General features: G+C 43.2%; 1 protein-coding gene across 1 annotated transcript; it reads right to left on the bottom strand.

Annotated features, from left to right (window-relative positions):
- Positions 1-6,468: 6,468 nt before the first annotated feature.
- LOC140224897 (uncharacterized) lies at positions 6,469-10,509 on the bottom strand. Its single transcript, XM_072301933.1, has one exon. It carries the CDS (start codon positions 10,507-10,509, stop codon positions 6,469-6,471), a length of 4,041 nt encoding a protein of 1,346 aa, XP_072158034.1.
- Between the last annotated feature and the right edge of the window lie 9,452 nt (positions 10,510-19,961).

Genomic DNA, 19,961 nt, shown 5'->3' with positions numbered 1-19,961 from the left:
TTAAAATTCATTTCGTAATTTTCCATTATCCATATTGGAACTAGTATTTTCCGACAATAAAACATCATATACAAAATAACGCGGTACAAACCAACTGAGCTACCTTTCCAAAGGATTTATTCAGCATGTAAATAATGCACAGAACGTAAAACAATGGAAAAACAATCGAAGTTGGGTTCAAACCTAACATGCAACTATTTGAACTCCGCGGTGGGCCAGGTTGCATACGCTCGATTTTGAAGGCGAAATCTGAGATCTACTCATGACTTCTTCGATAGAGCACACGTGCAATCAGTGTTTTCATCGCGCGTGACGTCTATCCCTGTCAAGTTGACAGAAATAGTGTGACTAATAGTTGACAGTATCAACTATCTGGGTGACTAAAAAGTGACTGCAATATTTCAACGTAGATTTCACAACACAAAAATGCTACTTTAACTACCCTCATGGTTAAATTAGCTTACAATAGTGGTTAAAGTAGTATTTTTGTGTTGGGAAATTTACGTTGAAATATTGCAGTCACTTTTTTCAGCAATTTAATTTTTCCCGTGTTATTTTCGTTGAGTTACTCTCGGGAGAGCATGGCTACGTTTTAACGTCCGCTTTCAAAATAACAGCAGTTGATCGGGCCCGATCGGACTCATCTCGAGCATGCATGTCAAGGGACTTGTGTTTCGTGCTGCGAATAATTATGCAAGTGTTTTTCCGCACCGGGGACCCCTGTCTAGGCCCTCGATCCGCCCCATCCTGCTTTGGGCGCAATTCCTGCCGTTCTCCCGCAAAAATCACGTATCTACGAGGGATTCCCACATGGATTACGCGGTTTTCGGTCGGAGGGACGCTGGTTCACCGACATTCTTGGCAAAAATGGATCGGCGAGCGAATATCCGCATATCAGCTTATGGCAGACGGGACATATGGCCCGTGGCTTCGCTGCGTTGAGGCACCAAGAGGTTTGCCAAGTTTGCCAGGCGAAAAAATGGAGCATTTTGGGCTCATTTTTTTCTGTTTATTATGAAGAGAGATTCAGGAAGACCTTTGAGATTCAAAAATAAACCTGAATATTTACGATTCACGGCTTGTTCTCTCTAGATTTTTCAAAAAACGTGATGATGAAACGTGACGTTTTCTCCAACGGTGGGGTTCTTCCTTGATGGATCTCGCAGTAAATTACGTAAAAGTGTAGAGGAAGCGAAGGGAGTAATGGGTTGATAAATGTCGCGACTTGACAAAGGTAAAAGGTAAAAAAAATCAAACTTCATCCGAATTTTAATAATTTGTGCCTTTAATTGGTCAAAAACATGTGGATTCTCGACCAGACGGAGGTCTGCGAATCAGGCGAATTTTCGCGAGTGGATTTGATTGAAGTTTTTAACTTTCTGCCAGTTAAAACAAAACGAAATTCCTTTCTCGCGACAATGCGCCTACAACATTTGGTTCTTATGCTGGTAGTGATGACGACCACATCCAAATTCTTCCGATTTATCCAAGGAGGGTCGAAAAGTTGATGGATACGAACGTTGGCCAAAATTCACCGAGCAACTGAAGTTAGTTCCTGACTTCAGCGGAGCGTTTTTCTCCTATGGTTTGCAACTCTGCCGATCTAGTTGAGAACGTCGACCAAATCCACTCGCGAAAATTCGCCTCAAGTTACATAAACGTACCCTTCAAACACACTGATGAAAGGTAGTTCCTCCGTCATTTTATGAGAAGGAAAATCAGCAGCATCATAGCAACATGCAAATAACTCCCATACCCCCTCCAGAATCCAGCTGCGTTGTGCATTCCCTCAGATCGGGCGGAATTTCAAACCTCTATGACGTCAGCCACCCAATATTTCCCTGCATCAGGCACGTAGCCAGAGGGTGGCATTGGGACCTCAAGCCCCCTCCGAAAGCAAAAAGAGGAGGGGAAAATGAAGACAAGGGGAGACAGTAAATACAAAAGGGCGAGAAAAGAGGAAGTTTGAACTTTCAAAATGCGTCAAAATAGATTTAAAATTTAAAAAATTATCTAGATGTGTTGAATGCAACACTTTGAAGGTATCGCAGGCTAAAAGGAAAAAAGATACGTAATTTTTTCGCAGAAATTGATGGAAAATCTGCGTCACGAAAGCCTCAGAATGCGTGCAAATAGAATTCAAATTTCAAAAATTTGTCGAGGGAGACCCCTGAACCCCCCCCCCCCCCCTCTGAACTGGGAGTTATTCCATACCCCCTAAACTCCCCCTTAGCCCAGAAACCCCCCTCGAAACAAAATCCGAGCTACGTGCCCGTCCTTCATTCTTCAACATCCCCCTGAAATCAACCTGAAATCCTAATATTTCGATAGTAAAATTGGCAACACTGGTTTTGCGAGTGGTCGGCAACTTTCAGCCACGCGAGAAGTGGGAGCCGGGGGGGGGGGGGGGGGGGGGCTGAGTTACGCTGCAGTGTCCGTCATAGTCAGGTGGCCTCCCATCTCAACGTCAAACGGGACGAGCGTAGCGTCGCGGCACACTACCGCGCTAGGCAGGAACCGCGTAACTCCTCACGGAAATCCGACGGAGATGCGTGGTTTCGGTTCGGGGCGGGGGCGCTGACGCGCGTCAGCTGGCCTCCCTGCTCCCGCCGCCCGCGGCCCCACCCTCGATTTCAACCCTTCGCCGTTTTCCGTATTTTCGGCGTTTTCACACCCTCGCCCGGCTTTAATGACAGGCAGCGAGGGAGCGGGGCTGAATTTAGTGCGCGGTTCGCGGGCTCTGAAACCTAGCTCGGGTTCCTATGATTTTTCCTTTTTATGGCATCTACGGTGATGCGCCGAAGCGGCGTCGGATTTCCACCGACCCACGTATGGTACGAGTGGACCACTAAACAAGGTACGAATTTAATAATTCTGATCCAAGTTATTTAACTAGAGTTTTACGTAGAACACGATTCGCGAAACGAAAATTACTGAAACCAACTCCTAACGGAGATATTAACATTTTTATTTCACATTGGTCACGAGGAAATAGAACTGCCCGCTCACAAGAAGCTCAAATCTCTAGGTGAGTCAAATCGCGCACTACAACGGTTTCAGCAAGCTTCTCAATCGAGCAATGTTCATTCCCACCAAGAGTTTTTCAAACTATAAGTAATTTGCTATAGCTGAGCCAAAGTGTCAAGATCAAAGTGTCAAGAAGAGGTTGCCAGATTTTTTTTATCGCAGAGACGCTCCATAGGTTTAAATGGCAACAATCGACGTATCGCAATTCACGCCACGCCACTGGCCCCGATATATTTGGATGTATTTATCCTGAGAGGCACTATTATGTTACGCGCATATCCTATGCGTACTATTGCGTACCTATACTTCGTCTCAGCATAAAATGCCCATTTCATTCAATGAAATACGAATTTTCTGGGTTACTTGTGAATATTTTTCTTCGAGTCTTTCGGAAAATTTTATTCTCAATCTAGCCTAAGGAATCTAAAAATGCTTATGAAAATAATTGATCATTTTTTCCGTCAGTAAATATAATTCATCGAGGGAATACAACGTCCGAATGTTCCTACGGCGTGTCCCTTAGCACGTCCAAGTATTAATCCGATCGTAAAGTTTTTTGATCGCCTAGCTCGAGTTTTCCGATCATTTTTAAGGAGTTTGCCGTGCCGAGTCCCCGTTCAAACAGGTAAAAATCAACAATTTCAGGGATTCCGGGGGGACGCGATGGGGACGAAGGTTGCAACCCTACGCACCCGTCACCGCCTTCGCAGGCGACCGCCAGGTTTGTTTAATTAATAAACATCGCCCCCCCCCCCCAAATCCCCCGGGAGCCCCCGCAAGCCGAACCGCAGTGACGTCGAGCCCGCCGTAACTGACCGTTCCGTCGGGGAGCTTACAAAAGTTGTTGTTTTGGCTTAAGTTTGTTGACCTAAAATGGGCTGCTCATTAATATTCATGGGTCGGCATTCATGAGTGCAACTGGTTGACACTGCCGCTACCGCCGCCACCGCCCCGCCCGCCCCGGGCCCCCCCCCCCCCGCCTCCCCTCCGTTTCCTCCCCCCCGCGCACCGCCCGTTGCCCTCCCCCTCGTTCGTTTTATCCAACGATGTCAAATGGTGGAATCGAGGTTTTTTTCAGCGCTCGAGCGAAGGGTATATCCGTAACTTTTACCCTGACGAAACACTGCTCACCCATAGAACTTAAGGTGATTCGTCAAGCTCAAGTAACGTGATCGAACTGGCATGCGATATATCGCGTTGATTAGGTCAATAATCTCGGCGGATTTTGAATTTTGAGCAAAAAGAAGGACGATAGTCCTTGCGCACGAGCCTAAAAGATCATTCTAAACCTAAAAATCGGCAAAATTCCGAGAAATGAAAGCAGAACAGTGTTTGGAAAAAAACCTCGCGTTCGATACAGAAATCGATAGCTGAATCGAATGCAAAGTTTTTCCAAACAATACTCTGCTCTCATTTCTCGGAATTTTGCTGATTTTTGGGTTTAGAATGATTTTTTAGACTCATGCGCTGGGGCTATCGTTCTTTTTTTTGCAAAAAATTCAACCAAACGTTCGTACCAAAAATTGCCTCCTAAAACCTGAAAATATGGTCAAAACTACTGTTTTGATTTAGCATTCAAATCGATTTATCGAAATCAGTTGAAAATCGGAAGCAGCACCCTAGGATTTATTTCAAGGCTTGAAAGATTGATTTCGTGTAGAAACATCCATAAATGATTGGTCTATACCCTGCATAACATACAATAGTATTCCGATTAATGCTGAAACTGCTCGTCCAATTAGGGTTTTCCTCGGGCGTCATGCCTGACTTCGATTGGACGGAAAATGAGATGCCATGATTTGCCCGGAGAAATTTTACCAGTGGTGCAGCTTTTCGCATTCAATGTTCCTTCATTTGAGAGGGTAGGCAATATGCGCTCTCAGGAGTTTGAATAGCGGTATCGGGATCTTTGATCTTGCTTAAACGTGGTACCAGTAATTTTACCGTCAATACTACGATAAGTAGAAAAAAGAGAATGTACTACAGAAATATTAAATGTATTTCGAAACCCTCATCTTCCTTCTATTCTTTCTCCTCTTGTCCAAATCAACATTTATTAGTGGATGAAACCACGGTATGTATTATTCTTAACACAACTTGGCTTATCACGTCATCCACAGGAATTGAAGAGTGACGGCTAAAAAATGGTGAAATAACAACAACAGACCTAAAGGTTGAAAGTGAATTGTACCGAGGGACCAATTGAAGAAATGATAGGAAAGAAAGAAAAGATGGAATAGGATATGAGGTACTGAAGCGAGACAAGTGAAGAGCCGCAGCGACCCCCCAATTTGCCTTGGCTCGGAAAATTAGAGTGAGAAGAGAAAGATTTGAGGTGACTGCAAAATTGATTTAATGATCTGGAAGAGATCCTGCTTGGAGTTTTTATTTTTACCGGACTCAGAGTGAATCGGCTACTATCCTTGGATAGGAAACCTGAAGGGTTACCAGGCGTATATACACCGGCTTCTGCAGTGAGCAGGAAAACCAGAAGGGTTTGAATATTGAGAGCTGTGTGCTATCGCACTTATTATTAATTCCAGATTCCGAAGAATTGGCTTCTCCAAATTGGAGGTGGTATACAAACTGTATGAGTCCGAAATAGAGATGACTTGAATGTGAATAATTTTGACTGCTTGAAATGATGAATTTGCTTCGTTCTGTGTGATGATGACCGCTAATGCTTGACCTTGGTGCCAATATAACGGGAAACTGAACTTCGGTCTTGATCCAAAAAACGCCAATTTCTTGCTGAGCTCCTTAGGATGTTTCTTCAGCTGCTTGCTTGGCTTGATTTGACTTGATCCTTATTGAGAGCTTGAGAGTGAGGTGCTTCTTGGTCGACTGCTGCATTCAGAGTGAATTAATTAGCGATTTGCGGGTATATTTATATGCAGATTTCCTTTGTGTGCGAATGCGGGAAACCAACTTGCTTGTGATTGGTCGGTTGGCGAAGCAAGAGTGAATTGGGCGGGAAAGCTGCCACTGACCGCTGAATTTGTATTGCGCGGGCTCTGTTGTGGCGAAGTTCAAATCTCATGCGCCGCGGTGACTTGTGATTGGCTGCGGCAGGTACTGCGATTGCGCGCTGACTCGTCATTGGCGGCGGCGCTTGCGTGCTGCTGAACAAAGGATCTCATTACTGCGCGGTTGAAAGTTGACGTCTAGTGCAGAGTTGTTCGCCCGATCACCAAGGTTAAGCTACATTAATCGTAATGCTTGAAATGGAGACCGTTTGGGAACATCGCAATTTTACATCATTTTACGCGTTTTAATTTTGTGAATTGGTCTGATACGAGTCGATAATGCTGAGAAATTGATTTCAAGAATTTATTATAATTATTATTATTTTTTATAAAGGGGAAATCGGACATACTCCCCCCGTTGAACGAGCGCACGTTCAACAGAGAAGTGTTTCAAAAAATTTGCTAGTTTAGAAGCTCATATTTGGTCCTTGTCTGAACTTATGGGGAGGCGGCAAAGCTTGGAAACCGGGCGTCGTAAAGTCCCCGTGGTGGTCTTGACATCGACGACGCGTGTGACGTCATCAGGGCCCGGAAAGCACTTGGTGATTCGTCCTAACCTCCATTGCTGAGGAGGTAAATTATTGTCTTGAATAATTACGAGATCATCAATTTTTATTGGATCAGTTTCTTGAGTCCATTTTGATCGCTGCCTCAAACAGTTGATGTACTCATTTTGCCATGTTTGCCAAAAATGTTGACTGGCTTTGTTTATCAAGCCCCATCTATCCACACGATTAGAAGGGGTTTCTGTTAGATTTTCTTCGGGTAAGGCGTTGAGTGGGCGACCAACAAGAAAATGACCTGGGGTCAAGGCGTCCATATCTGAGGGATCTGTTGATAGCGGGCAGAGCGGCCTAGAGTTCATTATTGCCTCCACTCGAGTCACGAGTGTAGTCATTTCCTCGAAGGTGAAAATTTGAGTACCCATGATTCTTTTGAGATGATGTTTTGCGGATTTTATCCCTGCTTCATGTAGTCCACCAAAATTTGGCGCGGAAGCGGGCTGAAAATGCCAATTGATTTCTTTTTTGCTTAGATTTTCAGCAATGCTTGTTTCATTAGTTTTTAAGAATGCATATAGCTCTTTTAAAGAGTTATTCATTCCTACGAAGTTGGTACCGTTATCAGAGAACATATTTTTGCATAATCCTCTGCGAGAGACAAATCGAGCTAATGCCCCTTCAAAGGCCTTCGTAGTTAATTCGCTTACAAATTCCAGGTGTACTGCTTTAGTCGCCATACAAATAAATAGGGCTAGATACCCCTTCGTTTGCCTTGCATTTCTGAGCTTGTTTTCTTTGACTTGGAATGGTCCGCCGTAGTCACACGCTGTATTGAGAAACGGATATGCTGCCTGAACCCTCCATTCTGGTAAATCGCCCATAAGTGGCTGCGTGAATTTTGGTCTGACTTTAAAGCACTGGATGCACTTTTGAAGTTTAGATCTGACTACAGCACGCCCATTAATTATCCAAAATCGCTGATTGCTTGCTGCGAGAGTTGAGCTGGGACCGCCGTGAAGTGTCATATCATGATAATAGTCGATTACTAGCCGAGTGATATGATGATTTTTAGGCAATAAAATGGGAAATTTGAAGTCGTAGCTCATGTCTGAGTGCCTGAGTCTACCACCGACTCGCAATAATCCCTGTTCATCTAAAAAAGGACGAAGTTTGCATAAAGAGGCTGGGCTCTCTTTTTTCTCGCTCAGTGTTCTGATCTCTGCTTTAAATTCTTTGCCTTGAATAATTTTTATCCACCAGTGCCGGGCTTCTTGTAGCTCCGCACTGGAAATCTGTCCAGTTCTTTTCTGGGTAGGATGCCGGGTATTATGGATAAATCTCAACATCCAAACGGTGGTTCTGAGCAGAGGAACAAATCCTGAAAATGATTTTAAGAAAGTTTCCTCCCATGATTCTTGTTTATTTTGTACCAGCGTGACGATGTCCGGTAGTTTGTCGATGATTTCTGCTTTGCTTTCTGGGTCAAATGGACTCAACTTCGGCCATTTTTCTTCTGGCTCTTGCAACCATTTTGGTCCATGCCACCATAAACTGTTGTCGGCCAATCTGTCTGGCATGCAGCCTCGGCTGGCCAGATCGCTCGTATTATCTTCAGACTTGACATGCCCCCAATGTTGAGGTGTTAATACTTCTAAAATTCGAGTAACTCGATTAGCGACGAATACTTTGAGCCGGTAGGGAGGAGTTTGGAGCCATGATAAGACGACTGTGGAGTCTGAATAGGCGAATACCTTCCTGCTTGGATGAGCCATTGAACATATGTAGTGAGCAGCATCTAGTAGCTCTGTTAATAGCGCCGCCCCCTGCAACTCCAGCCTGGGGATGCTCATCGGTTTGAGCGGTGCCACCTTAGTTTTCGCCATTAAAAGGCTGGTTTTGACCTCACCGGAGCTGCTTTCGACCCTCAGATACACATTGCCGCTGTATCCTAATTTACTGGCGTCGCTAAAACCGACAAGATCAAATTTTACTCCATTAATCAGAGACAGATGACGCGGAATACGGATCTCGGAAATTTTGATGAGTTCTTCGGTGTACTTTTTCCACTGTGCTTGAAGCTCAAGAGGCACCGCCTCGTCCCAATCTATGCCTAATAACCACAGTTGTTGAAGAAATTGCTTGCCTTTTAGCATAATTGGTGATATCAGGCCAAGTGGATCAAAGATTTGGGCGACAACTGAGGCGATACCTCTTTTTGTGTACACCGATGTGATTTTCTCAACCTTGAATGAGAATATATCGCTGCTTGGCTGCCATTGTAATCCGAGGAGCGATTCGGAACTGTCTGCATCTGAAAATTCTACTGGAGTTTTGAGATTGGACTCCGGCAAGTCCTCCAATATTTCTGGGTCATTGCTCGACCACTTTTTCAGCTCCATGTTGCATTCACCGGCGCATTCGATTATTTCATCTCGTGCGTGTTTTTCCACGAAAAGTTCCTCAGCTAAGAGGTCATTTGGACTTTTGACTGGCCTTGACGGGGGTTCCTCTATCTCCCAATGTCGTCGAAGGCAAGTTTCAATTGGTTCTGAATTGATGGACAGCAAAGCAGTGATTGGTGCTGATTCTGAGGTTGTCACTGCTGCTATGCGTGTTGCGTCATGCGAGGCGCTAAATTTGCCCGTCATAACCCATCCATAAATGCTGCTTAGCGCTATTGGCCAATTTTCATCGAGAATGATTTTTCTGCCATCATAAATGTGAGGATACAGGTCGGCTCCAATGAGTAGATCTACTGGGCCTGGTTTCATCCACTCTGGATCCGCCAAAAACAATGTCCTGAGAGGTTTGCTCATTGTGTTGGGAAGACTTATATTTGGCAGATCGGTGGTGATTTTTGTCATTATTGTTGCTGTTGATGTGAACACTGGCTGCGATTCAATGCGAGACTTGATCTCACATTCTACAGTACCATGAATATCATTGACTGCTTGATTGCCTAACCCTGAAATTGGAGGCGCTTCCTTGTGGATTTTTAGACCCAATTTGTGTGCACAGCGCTTAGTTATAAATGTAGACATGGCAGCACTGTCGATGAGTCCTCTGACAGGTTGATAACCACCAAATGAATCTTTGACTAGAACTAGAGCAGTTCCTAGAATGCATGCGTATTCCTTTGGTTTTGAGTTGGAAACCATAGCTGTCTTGGGAGGTTTTGATGAATCTTGATTTGACGTGTCTTCTAAGTGTAGAAGTGAATTATGCCTTTTATGACATGTTTTGCAGGTGTATTGGTTCTTACAAACCGAACTGGAGTGATTGAATTTCATGCAGTTGAAACACAGGTTTTTCTCTTTGACAAATGATCGGCGTTCAGGGATTGATTTAGCTAAAAATGACTCGCAAAAATAAATGGGATGGTCTTGAGTGCAACATGGACATTTTTGTTGAGACGAATTCTGTTTCGGCTTAACTGAGGCCGTGAGTGTCTGCTTTGATGGTGGTTGATTGTGTTTCGGCTTGGTTGACTTGGCTGCCGAACCATCTAATTGAAGGCACTCTTTTTCGAGGAAATCCACTAGGCTATCGATAGTGGGATATTTCGTTTCCGTGCCTCGAAAATCATCAAACCGTTTTCGAAAGTAATTATTTAACTTTTGTACCATGACTGCAGTGAGCATTGAAGAGTACTCGGACAGTTTGTGATCGAGGCCCTCCAATGCCTGGGTGTGCTCCCTGTATTTTGTCAGAAGTGCAGGAATTTGCTGGACATCCTTCACTTCTGGCAAGTCAAGCAACCCGTTGAAGTGATAAAAAATATGCCTTCTTTCACATTGAAAGCGCTGACATAATATTTCCCAAGCCACATCATAATTTGAGTCGGTGATGTCTAACCCTTTTACCAAGTCCAGTGCCTCGCCCTTCAATGACGTGAGAAGGTACTGGAACTTTTTAACTTTCGCTAACTCATTTACATTATGGACAGAGACCATGAATAAATTATAAAAACTTCTCCAATCCTCTAATTTTCCAGTGAATTGAGGTAATTCAAGTTTTGGAAGTCTAACATTTGAGGATGAATGACTTTTAACATGAGTACTATGATTATCGGATACCTCAATTTTCGATGTTTTAGGAGTGAGCGAAAGAAAACGGACTTCGGCTGCAAGTATTGTCTCGTCAAATTCTACCTGCGCCTGTTCGATGTCTATTTTGGAATTAATAGGTAAATCATAATTGAGACCTATTATTTCTGCTTGAATTAGATCGAATTTATCCTGGAACCCTGACAATCGATCAAACAAAGGTTTAAATTGCTCAGAATTTTCATCTGAAAGCTCATCATTGAATGTTTTTTCTATGGCCTTAACCCTAGAAAAAACTATATCTCGTTTTTTCTGAAGTGAGTCTGCTAATTTTTCACTTTCATTTACCTCAGGAGAATGAGGATTGCGTCGTTTCACCATTATGAATTAATTATGGACTGTAAATATGCAAGTTATAATCCGGCTCGGAGGACCAAAAAATGAAGAGTGACGGCTAAAAAATGGTGAAATAACAACAACAGACCTAAAGGTTGAAAGTGAATTGTACCGAGGGACCAATTGAAGAAATGATAGGAAAGAAAGAAAAGATGGAATAGGATATGAGGTACTGAAGCGAGACAAGTGAAGAGCCGCAGCGACCCCCCAATTTGCCTTGGCTCGGAAAATTAGAGTGAGAAGAGAAAGATTTGAGGTGACTGCAAAATTGATTTAATGATCTGGAAGAGATCCTGCTTGGAGTTTTTATTTTTACCGGACTCAGAGTGAATCGGCTACTATCCTTGGATAGGAAACCTGAAGGGTTACCAGGCGTATATACACCGGCTTCTGCAGTGAGCAGGAAAACCAGAAGGGTTTGAATATTGAGAGCTGTGTGCTATCGCACTTATTATTAATTCCAGATTCCGAAGAATTGGCTTCTCCAAATTGGAGGTGGTATACAAACTGTATGAGTCCGAAATAGAGATGACTTGAATGTGAATAATTTTGACTGCTTGAAATGATGAATTTGCTTCGTTCTGTGTGATGATGACCGCTAATGCTTGACCTTGGTGCCAATATAACGGGAAACTGAACTTCGGTCTTGATCCAAAAAACGCCAATTTCTTGCTGAGCTCCTTAGGATGTTTCTTCAGCTGCTTGCTTGGCTTGATTTGACTTGATCCTTATTGAGAGCTTGAGAGTGAGGTGCTTCTTGGTCGACTGCTGCATTCAGAGTGAATTAATTAGCGATTTGCGGGTATATTTATATGCAGATTTCCTTTGTGTGCGAATGCGGGAAACCAACTTGCTTGTGATTGGTCGGTTGGCGAAGCAAGAGTGAATTGGGCGGGAAAGCTGCCACTGACCGCTGAATTTGTATTGCGCGGGCTCTGTTGTGGCGAAGTTCAAATCTCATGCGCCGCGGTGACTTGTGATTGGCTGCGGCAGGTACTGCGATTGCGCGCTGACTCGTCATTGGCGGCGGCGCTTGCGTGCTGCTGAACAAAGGATCTCATTACTGCGCGGTTGAAAGTTGACGTCTAGTGCAGAGTTGTTCGCCCGATCACCAAGGTTAAGCTACATTAATCGTAATGCTTGAAATGGAGACCGTTTGGGAACATCGCAATTTTACATCATTTTACGCGTTTTAATTTTGTGAATTGGTCTGATACGAGTCGATAATGCTGAGAAATTGATTTCAAGAATTTATTATAATTATTATTATTTTTTATAAAGGGGAAATCGGACAGGAATTTCACCGGCATATACACCTATATATGTATATTTTGGAACAGAAACTTGAGATTTTGACAGAATTTTAGCCGATCTTTAAGATTCTACCATCAAAACCTAATTCTGAGATTTGGGCGCAAACCCAATACACGAGGGTCCTTGTCCGTGCGACCTATCAACATTCAGTGGTTCGTAGTTTCCTCCTGTCCGTAATTTTTTAAGGAGGAAAAATGACGTGCGTCACCATTTTAAAATCTGCCATGACACGGCAAGAATGGGAAATTCACAGGAAAGATAAAAAAAATTAGGAAAACTGTAAAATATGTATAAAACGTTTTCAGGCATTTTGAAAAATACTGTTTAATGTCACACATGTTGAACTTTTTAACATTGACCGTGACGCAAACATGAATGCTGTCAATCACGAAGGAGCGAACTCCTTTGGATTATTTCAGAAAAGACATATCTACCGTTAATGCCTCGAAACAAACAGTCGCTTTCGTGAATGAATCCATGCATTTGGTCCCTTTTAAATAGACGCTATTCATACCATGCACGCAAGTATGCGTTGACAATGTGAGTCATGAGGATACACCGGTAAATCCTTTTCCCCCTCTTTCTTTGGATTCTTTTTTCCCGAAAATTTGCCTCTAAAACTTTTCCCCGTAGCATTGTATTTGAATCTACCATAAAAAAACTAAAGTAAATAAAAATTACCCAGAAGAATGACACTTGATTTTTTAAATCGAGATTTGGCATCAATAGCGACAATTCTGCCGTTTCCTTTTAAATTTCCAAGTAGAACCAATGTAAAATGAAACGATTTTCTGGGAGATTCGGCACCGCAGCACGGTCGTCCGGTCGCGACCGTCCCGAACAAGATCTTCTTTCTTAAAACTCAAATAATTTATGGCTCCCTCCAACGTCTTGCCCGAGTGCCGGCAAAGATTAAAAAAGGGAAAAAGAAAAAGAAGGAAAAGAAGAAAGGAGGAAGAAGAAGAAGATTCCGGGATCGTAGTTTTCGTTTTGAAAAGAGAATCTTGCTCCTCGCCCCAACTTGGACTGGCCTGGCTCATTCTTTTCTTGAATTATGGGCCCCTACGAACATGCGCCTTTGAAACAATAATCCCGAACCCTCCGCCCTCCCTTTTGCTTTTTTCTTCCCTTCTCTCTTCGTCCATCAATTCTGACCGGACGGATTATAATTATGTCCGTGTCACATTTGGAACGACGGGAATGGGGAATATCCAACAATTCTGCAATATTTCCGTCGAATGAATTTCTGAGAAAATTGAAAATTTTCTTTAACTCCGCAAAGTCCGGAAAAATTTACACAATTCTTGTTGGTATTTCTGCCGTGCTAAGCAAGAACGCCGTAAATCCATCAAGCTTTTCCCACGTTTTTTTGGAACTTAACACTTTATAAAATATTATAATTATGTCCGTGTCACATTTGGAACGACGGGAATGGGGAATATCCAACAATTCTGCAATATTTCCGTTGCATGAATTTCTGAAAAATTGAAAATTCTCTTTAACTCCGCAAAGTCCGGAAAAATTTGCACAATTCTTGTTGGTATTTCTGCCGTGCTAAGCAAGAACGCCGTAAATCCATCAAGCTTTTCCCGCGTTTTTTTGGAACTTAACACTTAATAAAATATAAACTGTTTTACCCATGCACCTCAAATTTTCAGTTAAAGTTCTTGATAGTGTTTACGAAAGAATTCTGTAAAAACATTGTCCCAATGTACACAAGTTTTTCTGCTATGATACATTGTTTCCAAACAATTTAAAACGGCGTTTACAGCGATACCCCTACTATTCTTACAAAAAATAGAGCAGGGGTAAGGACGCTCGTTGATGACGGCGCAGAGATACAACTATTCGTACTTGATTGATGGCGGAGTTGCATCTGCCAAATTGAAGGCGCGATGGTGTGAGGAGGGAACTCGCAGTGCTTTGCTCTATGCTGCCAATGAGGTGTTGCTCAGATTTTGGAGAAGAGTTCAAAAGAGACGCGATCACGTCTCTCGTATCTTCGGCTGTAATGTTCACGTAACATTGATGAGGAAGTAATTGTTCAAAATAATTAAAAACACTGTCTTAATTGACTCGAGCTGACGTTTATGCACAAATAAATTCGCGCGGAGTGATACGTTTCGGAAAGCCCTAAGCTCTCGGAACTTAAAAGTCATGTAGATGCTAGTCAAGTGCCGCACATGGTTTTGAAGGTAGCTTTCGACTTTTGCTGTTTACTGCCTGATTTTAATTTTGAAATGACTCGTAATTTTTCTGAGCCCTTTATCTTAAAATAGAGGATAATTTATGCAAATTGTACAAAGATTCTTTGAAAATTAAATTTGATGGAGTCGAGAGAGACACATGTTTAAACTCCTTTTCTCTACATGTTGCACCCCAGTAAATTGTAAACTCTACGAAAGTACGGCTTCCCTACCTCTACAGTGTCACTAGCGCGGCCTGGCCATGGTTCATTTTCCTCGTTCAAATGACGAAGCCAGTTTCCCGAGTTCATAGCCCAAGCGTCGATTGCGTTTCCAGAGAAGGAGAGAGTTTGTTTTCTACAGTAATGGACACAAATTTTGAACATTTTCAACGTGCTTAACGATCGCTACGTGAATTTTCGTTCGGAAAACCTTAGTGTTCTTCTTTCAGATAAAATTGCTCATCCTGTTCTTAAAATATTTTAAAATGAAAATAATATTTACACGTTGAACAAAAAAACTGCAGGAGCCCTGTGAACAGAAGGTTCTATCGTCAGCACCATCTATTTTTTTCTGTGCAGAAAAACCCCGTTCCATTTTATTTAATAAAAACCCTGGCCCGAAAATAAAAAAACACGGATGAGCAGGAAATAAAAGGCGTTTCCTCCCCCAATAAGCCAGGGGGCGCCCAAAAGTACGAGTGGGCGTATGGAGAGCGTACAACTACAGAGCTCCAGAAAATTAGCGAGGCGACCGAGTCATTAGACGATTCGAAGGAGCGCAGTTCGAGGCATGCAAAACGAAAGAATCCACCATTCTGAAACAAAACCGCGTACCTCCAACGGGAGCCCTATGGATATACGCGTTTTTTGCCCCGCGCGGCAGGGGAATCCACCTGTTTCGAGGGAAGATGATTTACGAGGGCGCGCCAGGAGCGGATCGGTAGTTCCCCTTTAAGCGCGGGCTTCGAGTCCATCGGCTTTAACGCAGAGAGAAGTAAAATAAAAAGTTCTCATGTGAGGAAAGGAGCTGGTGCAGTGCGGAGAGGCTAGAGAGAGAGCGCGGGAGGGTGGAGCGGGGCGCGGGGAGGGTCGTTGGGGTTGGGGCGGTGGGAGGGAGGTTTGTGCCGCGGGAAGGGCGAGACGCAAGAGTTGTCGACGTTGTCGAGTTTCACATTAAAAGGGTTTTCCGCTTGGGGAGCGTTCCGGTTCTACGTAACGAGGTTGCGGATTTGAGGCTGCGTTACGGTACGGTGCGTTACAGAGAGGGGAGGGCTGTAAAATCAAGCGTTTCGTAATATTGGGTATCTGTATCGCGCGATTTCTAAGAGAGGTAACAATTTTTGGACCTTTCATTGAAGAATGGATACATACAAGTTTCGTATACGTAACGAGGTTGCAGATTTGAAATTGCGTTACGGTGCGTTACGGAAGAGGGGAGGGCTGTAAAATCAAGCGTTTCCTGATGATGCGCATCTGAAGTATTGCGCGATTTCTAAAGGAGCTAACGATTTTTGGGCCTCTCGTTGAAGAATGGATATAAGTTTCGAGTGATTGCAGAGAGGGGTCGAATTCAGCACGCAATTGAACTACATTTTGCTACGAGGAACTACTTTCTCCAGCTCACCCACAATAGCACCTATCAGCACCAGAGAAACTTATGACACTTACGTTGTTTCTAGTTCCCTATTTTAAAATGTAGTTCAGTTACGCACTTCGGAAAGAGTGGGTGTGCGTCTCTATCGAATAAAGGAAGAAAAGTCCCCACAAAATGTGATTACCCTAATACTTCAACTTAGAGTGAGAGTATCTGCCTTGTCCTGGTGATTCGATATTCGATTAAATTTGAGGTACCGGTTTGAGGTACCGGTTTGAGGTACCGATTTGAGGTACCGGGAAAACTCTGTGGTGCAGTATAATTTAGCATAATTGAAATTCAGGTGCCTCACCTACGGCGTTACATGACGCATTATTCCTTCTTAGATTACACTACCCTTAAAGATATCCTGACATTAATTTTATTTTTATTTTTGCTCACTTTAATCTTCAAAATATACATCGAAAATGCAATCAGATTTCACGAGAAATTAGAACTTATTGCCAGTGAATTTACAGGAGACTAGGTGAAAACGCACATTCTGTACGCGTGCACTCGTATCCCTGAAATACTGAAGCGGTTTGGTCCGAGTTTTCAGGAGCACTGCAGTTCCATGCACCATTGATTGAGTAGTCAACTATTCGCACGCAGATGTTGTCATTTTTGCCTACCCGGGGATTTGAAGGCATTTTCCCCGACCGTCGGTTCTCCATAGTTTTTTTTTTACCTGAGTTGATACCTGCGATTGACCCACCCATAATAATCTGCGCCGTCCACGGAACTAGAAATTTGATATTTTCATCTTTCAGCTTCAGCCGCCATTCCTTTAGATGTTTATTATTGCACCGACGGGATGTGAGCAATAATTTTCTGATTTGTTCGTTGAATTTTTTGTTTGTCAGTCCCTTTTCCCGTGAAATTATTGGAGTTGACTTTTTCCATGTTTCCTCAAACGAGCTGCTGTAATCGCGATTTAAGTTGAATTTCAAATTAAAGACATCACTTTTAAGGAATTTGGTGAGTCGAAATAGAGTATCTTTATTCTGTATAGAAAGAGCACAATCATCTTTATTTTTTAGCACAGAAAAGCAGCGCAATTCTTGGATTGATTCTTCATGAAAAAAGCTGAAACGAGTGATTCCCGGATTATTTGGACAGGTTTGGGGGTAGCATGTTTCTATTGTGAGCTCTTGGTATAAGATCAGATTAAGAACGAATTTCCATAAAAATGTAGTAGCCGATGATTGATGCTTACTCGGCTAATCAAGACCAACTTTGGTGCGGTAGATTACTCTAGTGGTCATCTATCGTTAAAATCAAAGTCCTAATTATATTTGATGGTATCTGGTATCTCGTATGGCTATGAGTGTTACGCGTCTTCAATCATCATTAATTAATAAGCCTTAGGAGCGGATCTTTGGGAAATCTTATCTGATACATCGTGGATACGATGTTTTTAGCCTGATTAGCAATACATAACGTCACTCCCGTTAAGGAGTATTTCTTGGTAATTTTAATTCATAAAAAGAAATCTTGATGGACACATGAGATCATCGATCCGCTTAAAAGTTCCAAAATTATTTGTTCGTTGTTCCAATTGTTGGTTTCCAATGAACCTGGAGCAAGCACTTTATATACTTTGAAAAAGAATGATCCGAATATCAATTCTGTTGATATAAATGAGGAGCTTGAACTATTTTTGGGAGTTGCGAGTAGAATCCACCTGAACACGAATTGGGATAGTGTGATCACGTCCTAGTTTCTCACGCGTTTAGACTTATCACATGTGACCGCGTCACGGAGACGTATCTTGCCTTCAATCATTAGTCCAGGCAAAACGAGTTCTCGGGAGTTAAAATAGTGGTATCACTAAAAGATACAGGGTCTCGCACTTTAGTCATTGATACACATATGATTGGGAAATCATATACAAACTGTTGCACAAGCCCGGCACCGACACCAGGCACTCTCCTTGCATGTAACTTTTAAACAAATTAAGACAGAAAAGACTTGAAATTTATTGCGTGCCTCCATAGGATCGAAGGAAACTACTTTAAACACTTCCTTTTGGCCCCTTCCGGCAATTCCAGAGAGATCACCTTGAAAAGAGCTAAAACCTGATTGGGGGTTAAAGAGATGGTGCGAATCTTTCGGATCACTCTTCGAAATGGTCTACCCCCAAATTTGTTTAGGAAGCAGTGCTTTTTTGTCTTTGATGCATTGTTCACGGTTCAAACTTTTTGTCTTTTAAAAAGTATTTTTCTTTTTCTTTTACTACCGCGGAGAGAAAACGAAACCGAGGCGCCTCTCAAAACAGGAGACGACCAGAGTCCTCAGTTGAGCGAACCGACCATTTCAATATACCTGACTGAAACTTCTGTTGGTGAACTGAGCCTTTGGTTCACCGAAATGAACTTTAAGTTCTGCCAACTGAAGCTGTCGGCGCTTTTGACCAATAAGACACTGAAAAAAGACTCCAGCCGTGGAAGCCGTACTTACGGGCCATATAGACACACCATCCGTCGTCCGTGTTCCGGGCTCAGAGCTAGGCCGAAAGTTTCGGGCGTATTAACAACCGGAGCATTCGAAGCTACGGCTCCAGCACCCGGAACTTTCGACCTCCGAGCCCGGAACGGACGATAATTCCTGTCCATATAGCCCGTAACTTTTTCTTCAGTGGATTAAACCCTCTGTAAAGGGAAGAAACGCTTGTTAAACTATTCGGTTCGTGTATCCGAGGTTTTTCGCTCCATGCGTGAAAATTTGACGTTTGGTCTTCCACCCTTGTCCACATGTCCTGCACTGGAGAAAAAAAACACATTGGATCTAGATTCCAGACTCTCGGAAACATTGATAAGAAAAAATACTCTTGATTCAATCGGATTTTTGCTTGAATCAAAACGAAATCCGCTCAAATTAGGATGCTTGGTTCTTATTTTAGGCTAGATTCTGATTGAATCAAGAGTACCTTTTCTTGTCGATGTTTTTTAAGAGCCTGGACTTTAGATCCAACGTATTTTTTTTTTTTCCAGTGTGTCTTAACTGAATGATGCCCTACAAGAAATATGTTTCAAGAGAACACGAGTCCATTTCGTCGCAAGAAAATGTGAATTTGGGACTTCCAGCTACCCAGTTTTCAAATTTATTGGGTTGGTTCACGCAATTCTTTTGTATTATTTGGTATATTTCTTACTTTTTGGATGATTTTTTGGGGAAATTTTTTAAGCAAGACAAATGAGATGTTGACATTTTTTTTAAATTGGGCATTGCAGTTTATGGACATTTGGTGTTAAACAAACATAACTCAAGGGGCTTGATTTTCCGTCGACGGTCCGAGGTTCGCAGAAAATTCCAGTTGGGCGCGACTCGGGCTCGGGTAACTTGACAACGGGGAAGTTTACATTGGGGGAGAATTGGGAGCCGGCGCTCGGGCGCGCGAGTGGCGCGAGACGCGCTCGGCGTTATTTTCAGTGCTCTCGGGCGGCCGGCAGCGCTAAGTCGACGTTTGCGCTCGCAGCTAAATTGCTTGTGAAAACAGACGCCGTCGAGCCCGGCCCCAGGGACAGAACCACGTAACTCCCCAGGAAGACCCCGGGCAGTTACGCGGGTTCTGCTGAGGCGAGGAGTACGGCTTCCCGGCCTCGACGGCGACGTCCCTCGTTCATTATTCAAACGACGCCAGTTTCCCGATTTTCCGGCTTCAGCGCCGAGCGGGTGTCCAGGTTCGGGAAGTTTCCAGCCCAACTTACCTGGAGACGCCTCTGAGAATTTGACTAGAGTAACTATACAGTAACTAGAGTGTAGGGAGAGCAAGGACATGCCGTTACCTTCCTGCAAAAGTATTACGAGCGCCATGCGACGTTTAAA

This window comes from Bemisia tabaci, chromosome 6 (assembly GCF_918797505.1).
Source record: "Bemisia tabaci chromosome 6, PGI_BMITA_v3".
Classification (NCBI taxonomy): domain Eukaryota; kingdom Metazoa; phylum Arthropoda; class Insecta; order Hemiptera; family Aleyrodidae; genus Bemisia; species Bemisia tabaci.
This window is presented reverse-complemented; position numbering and strand designations above follow the sequence as displayed.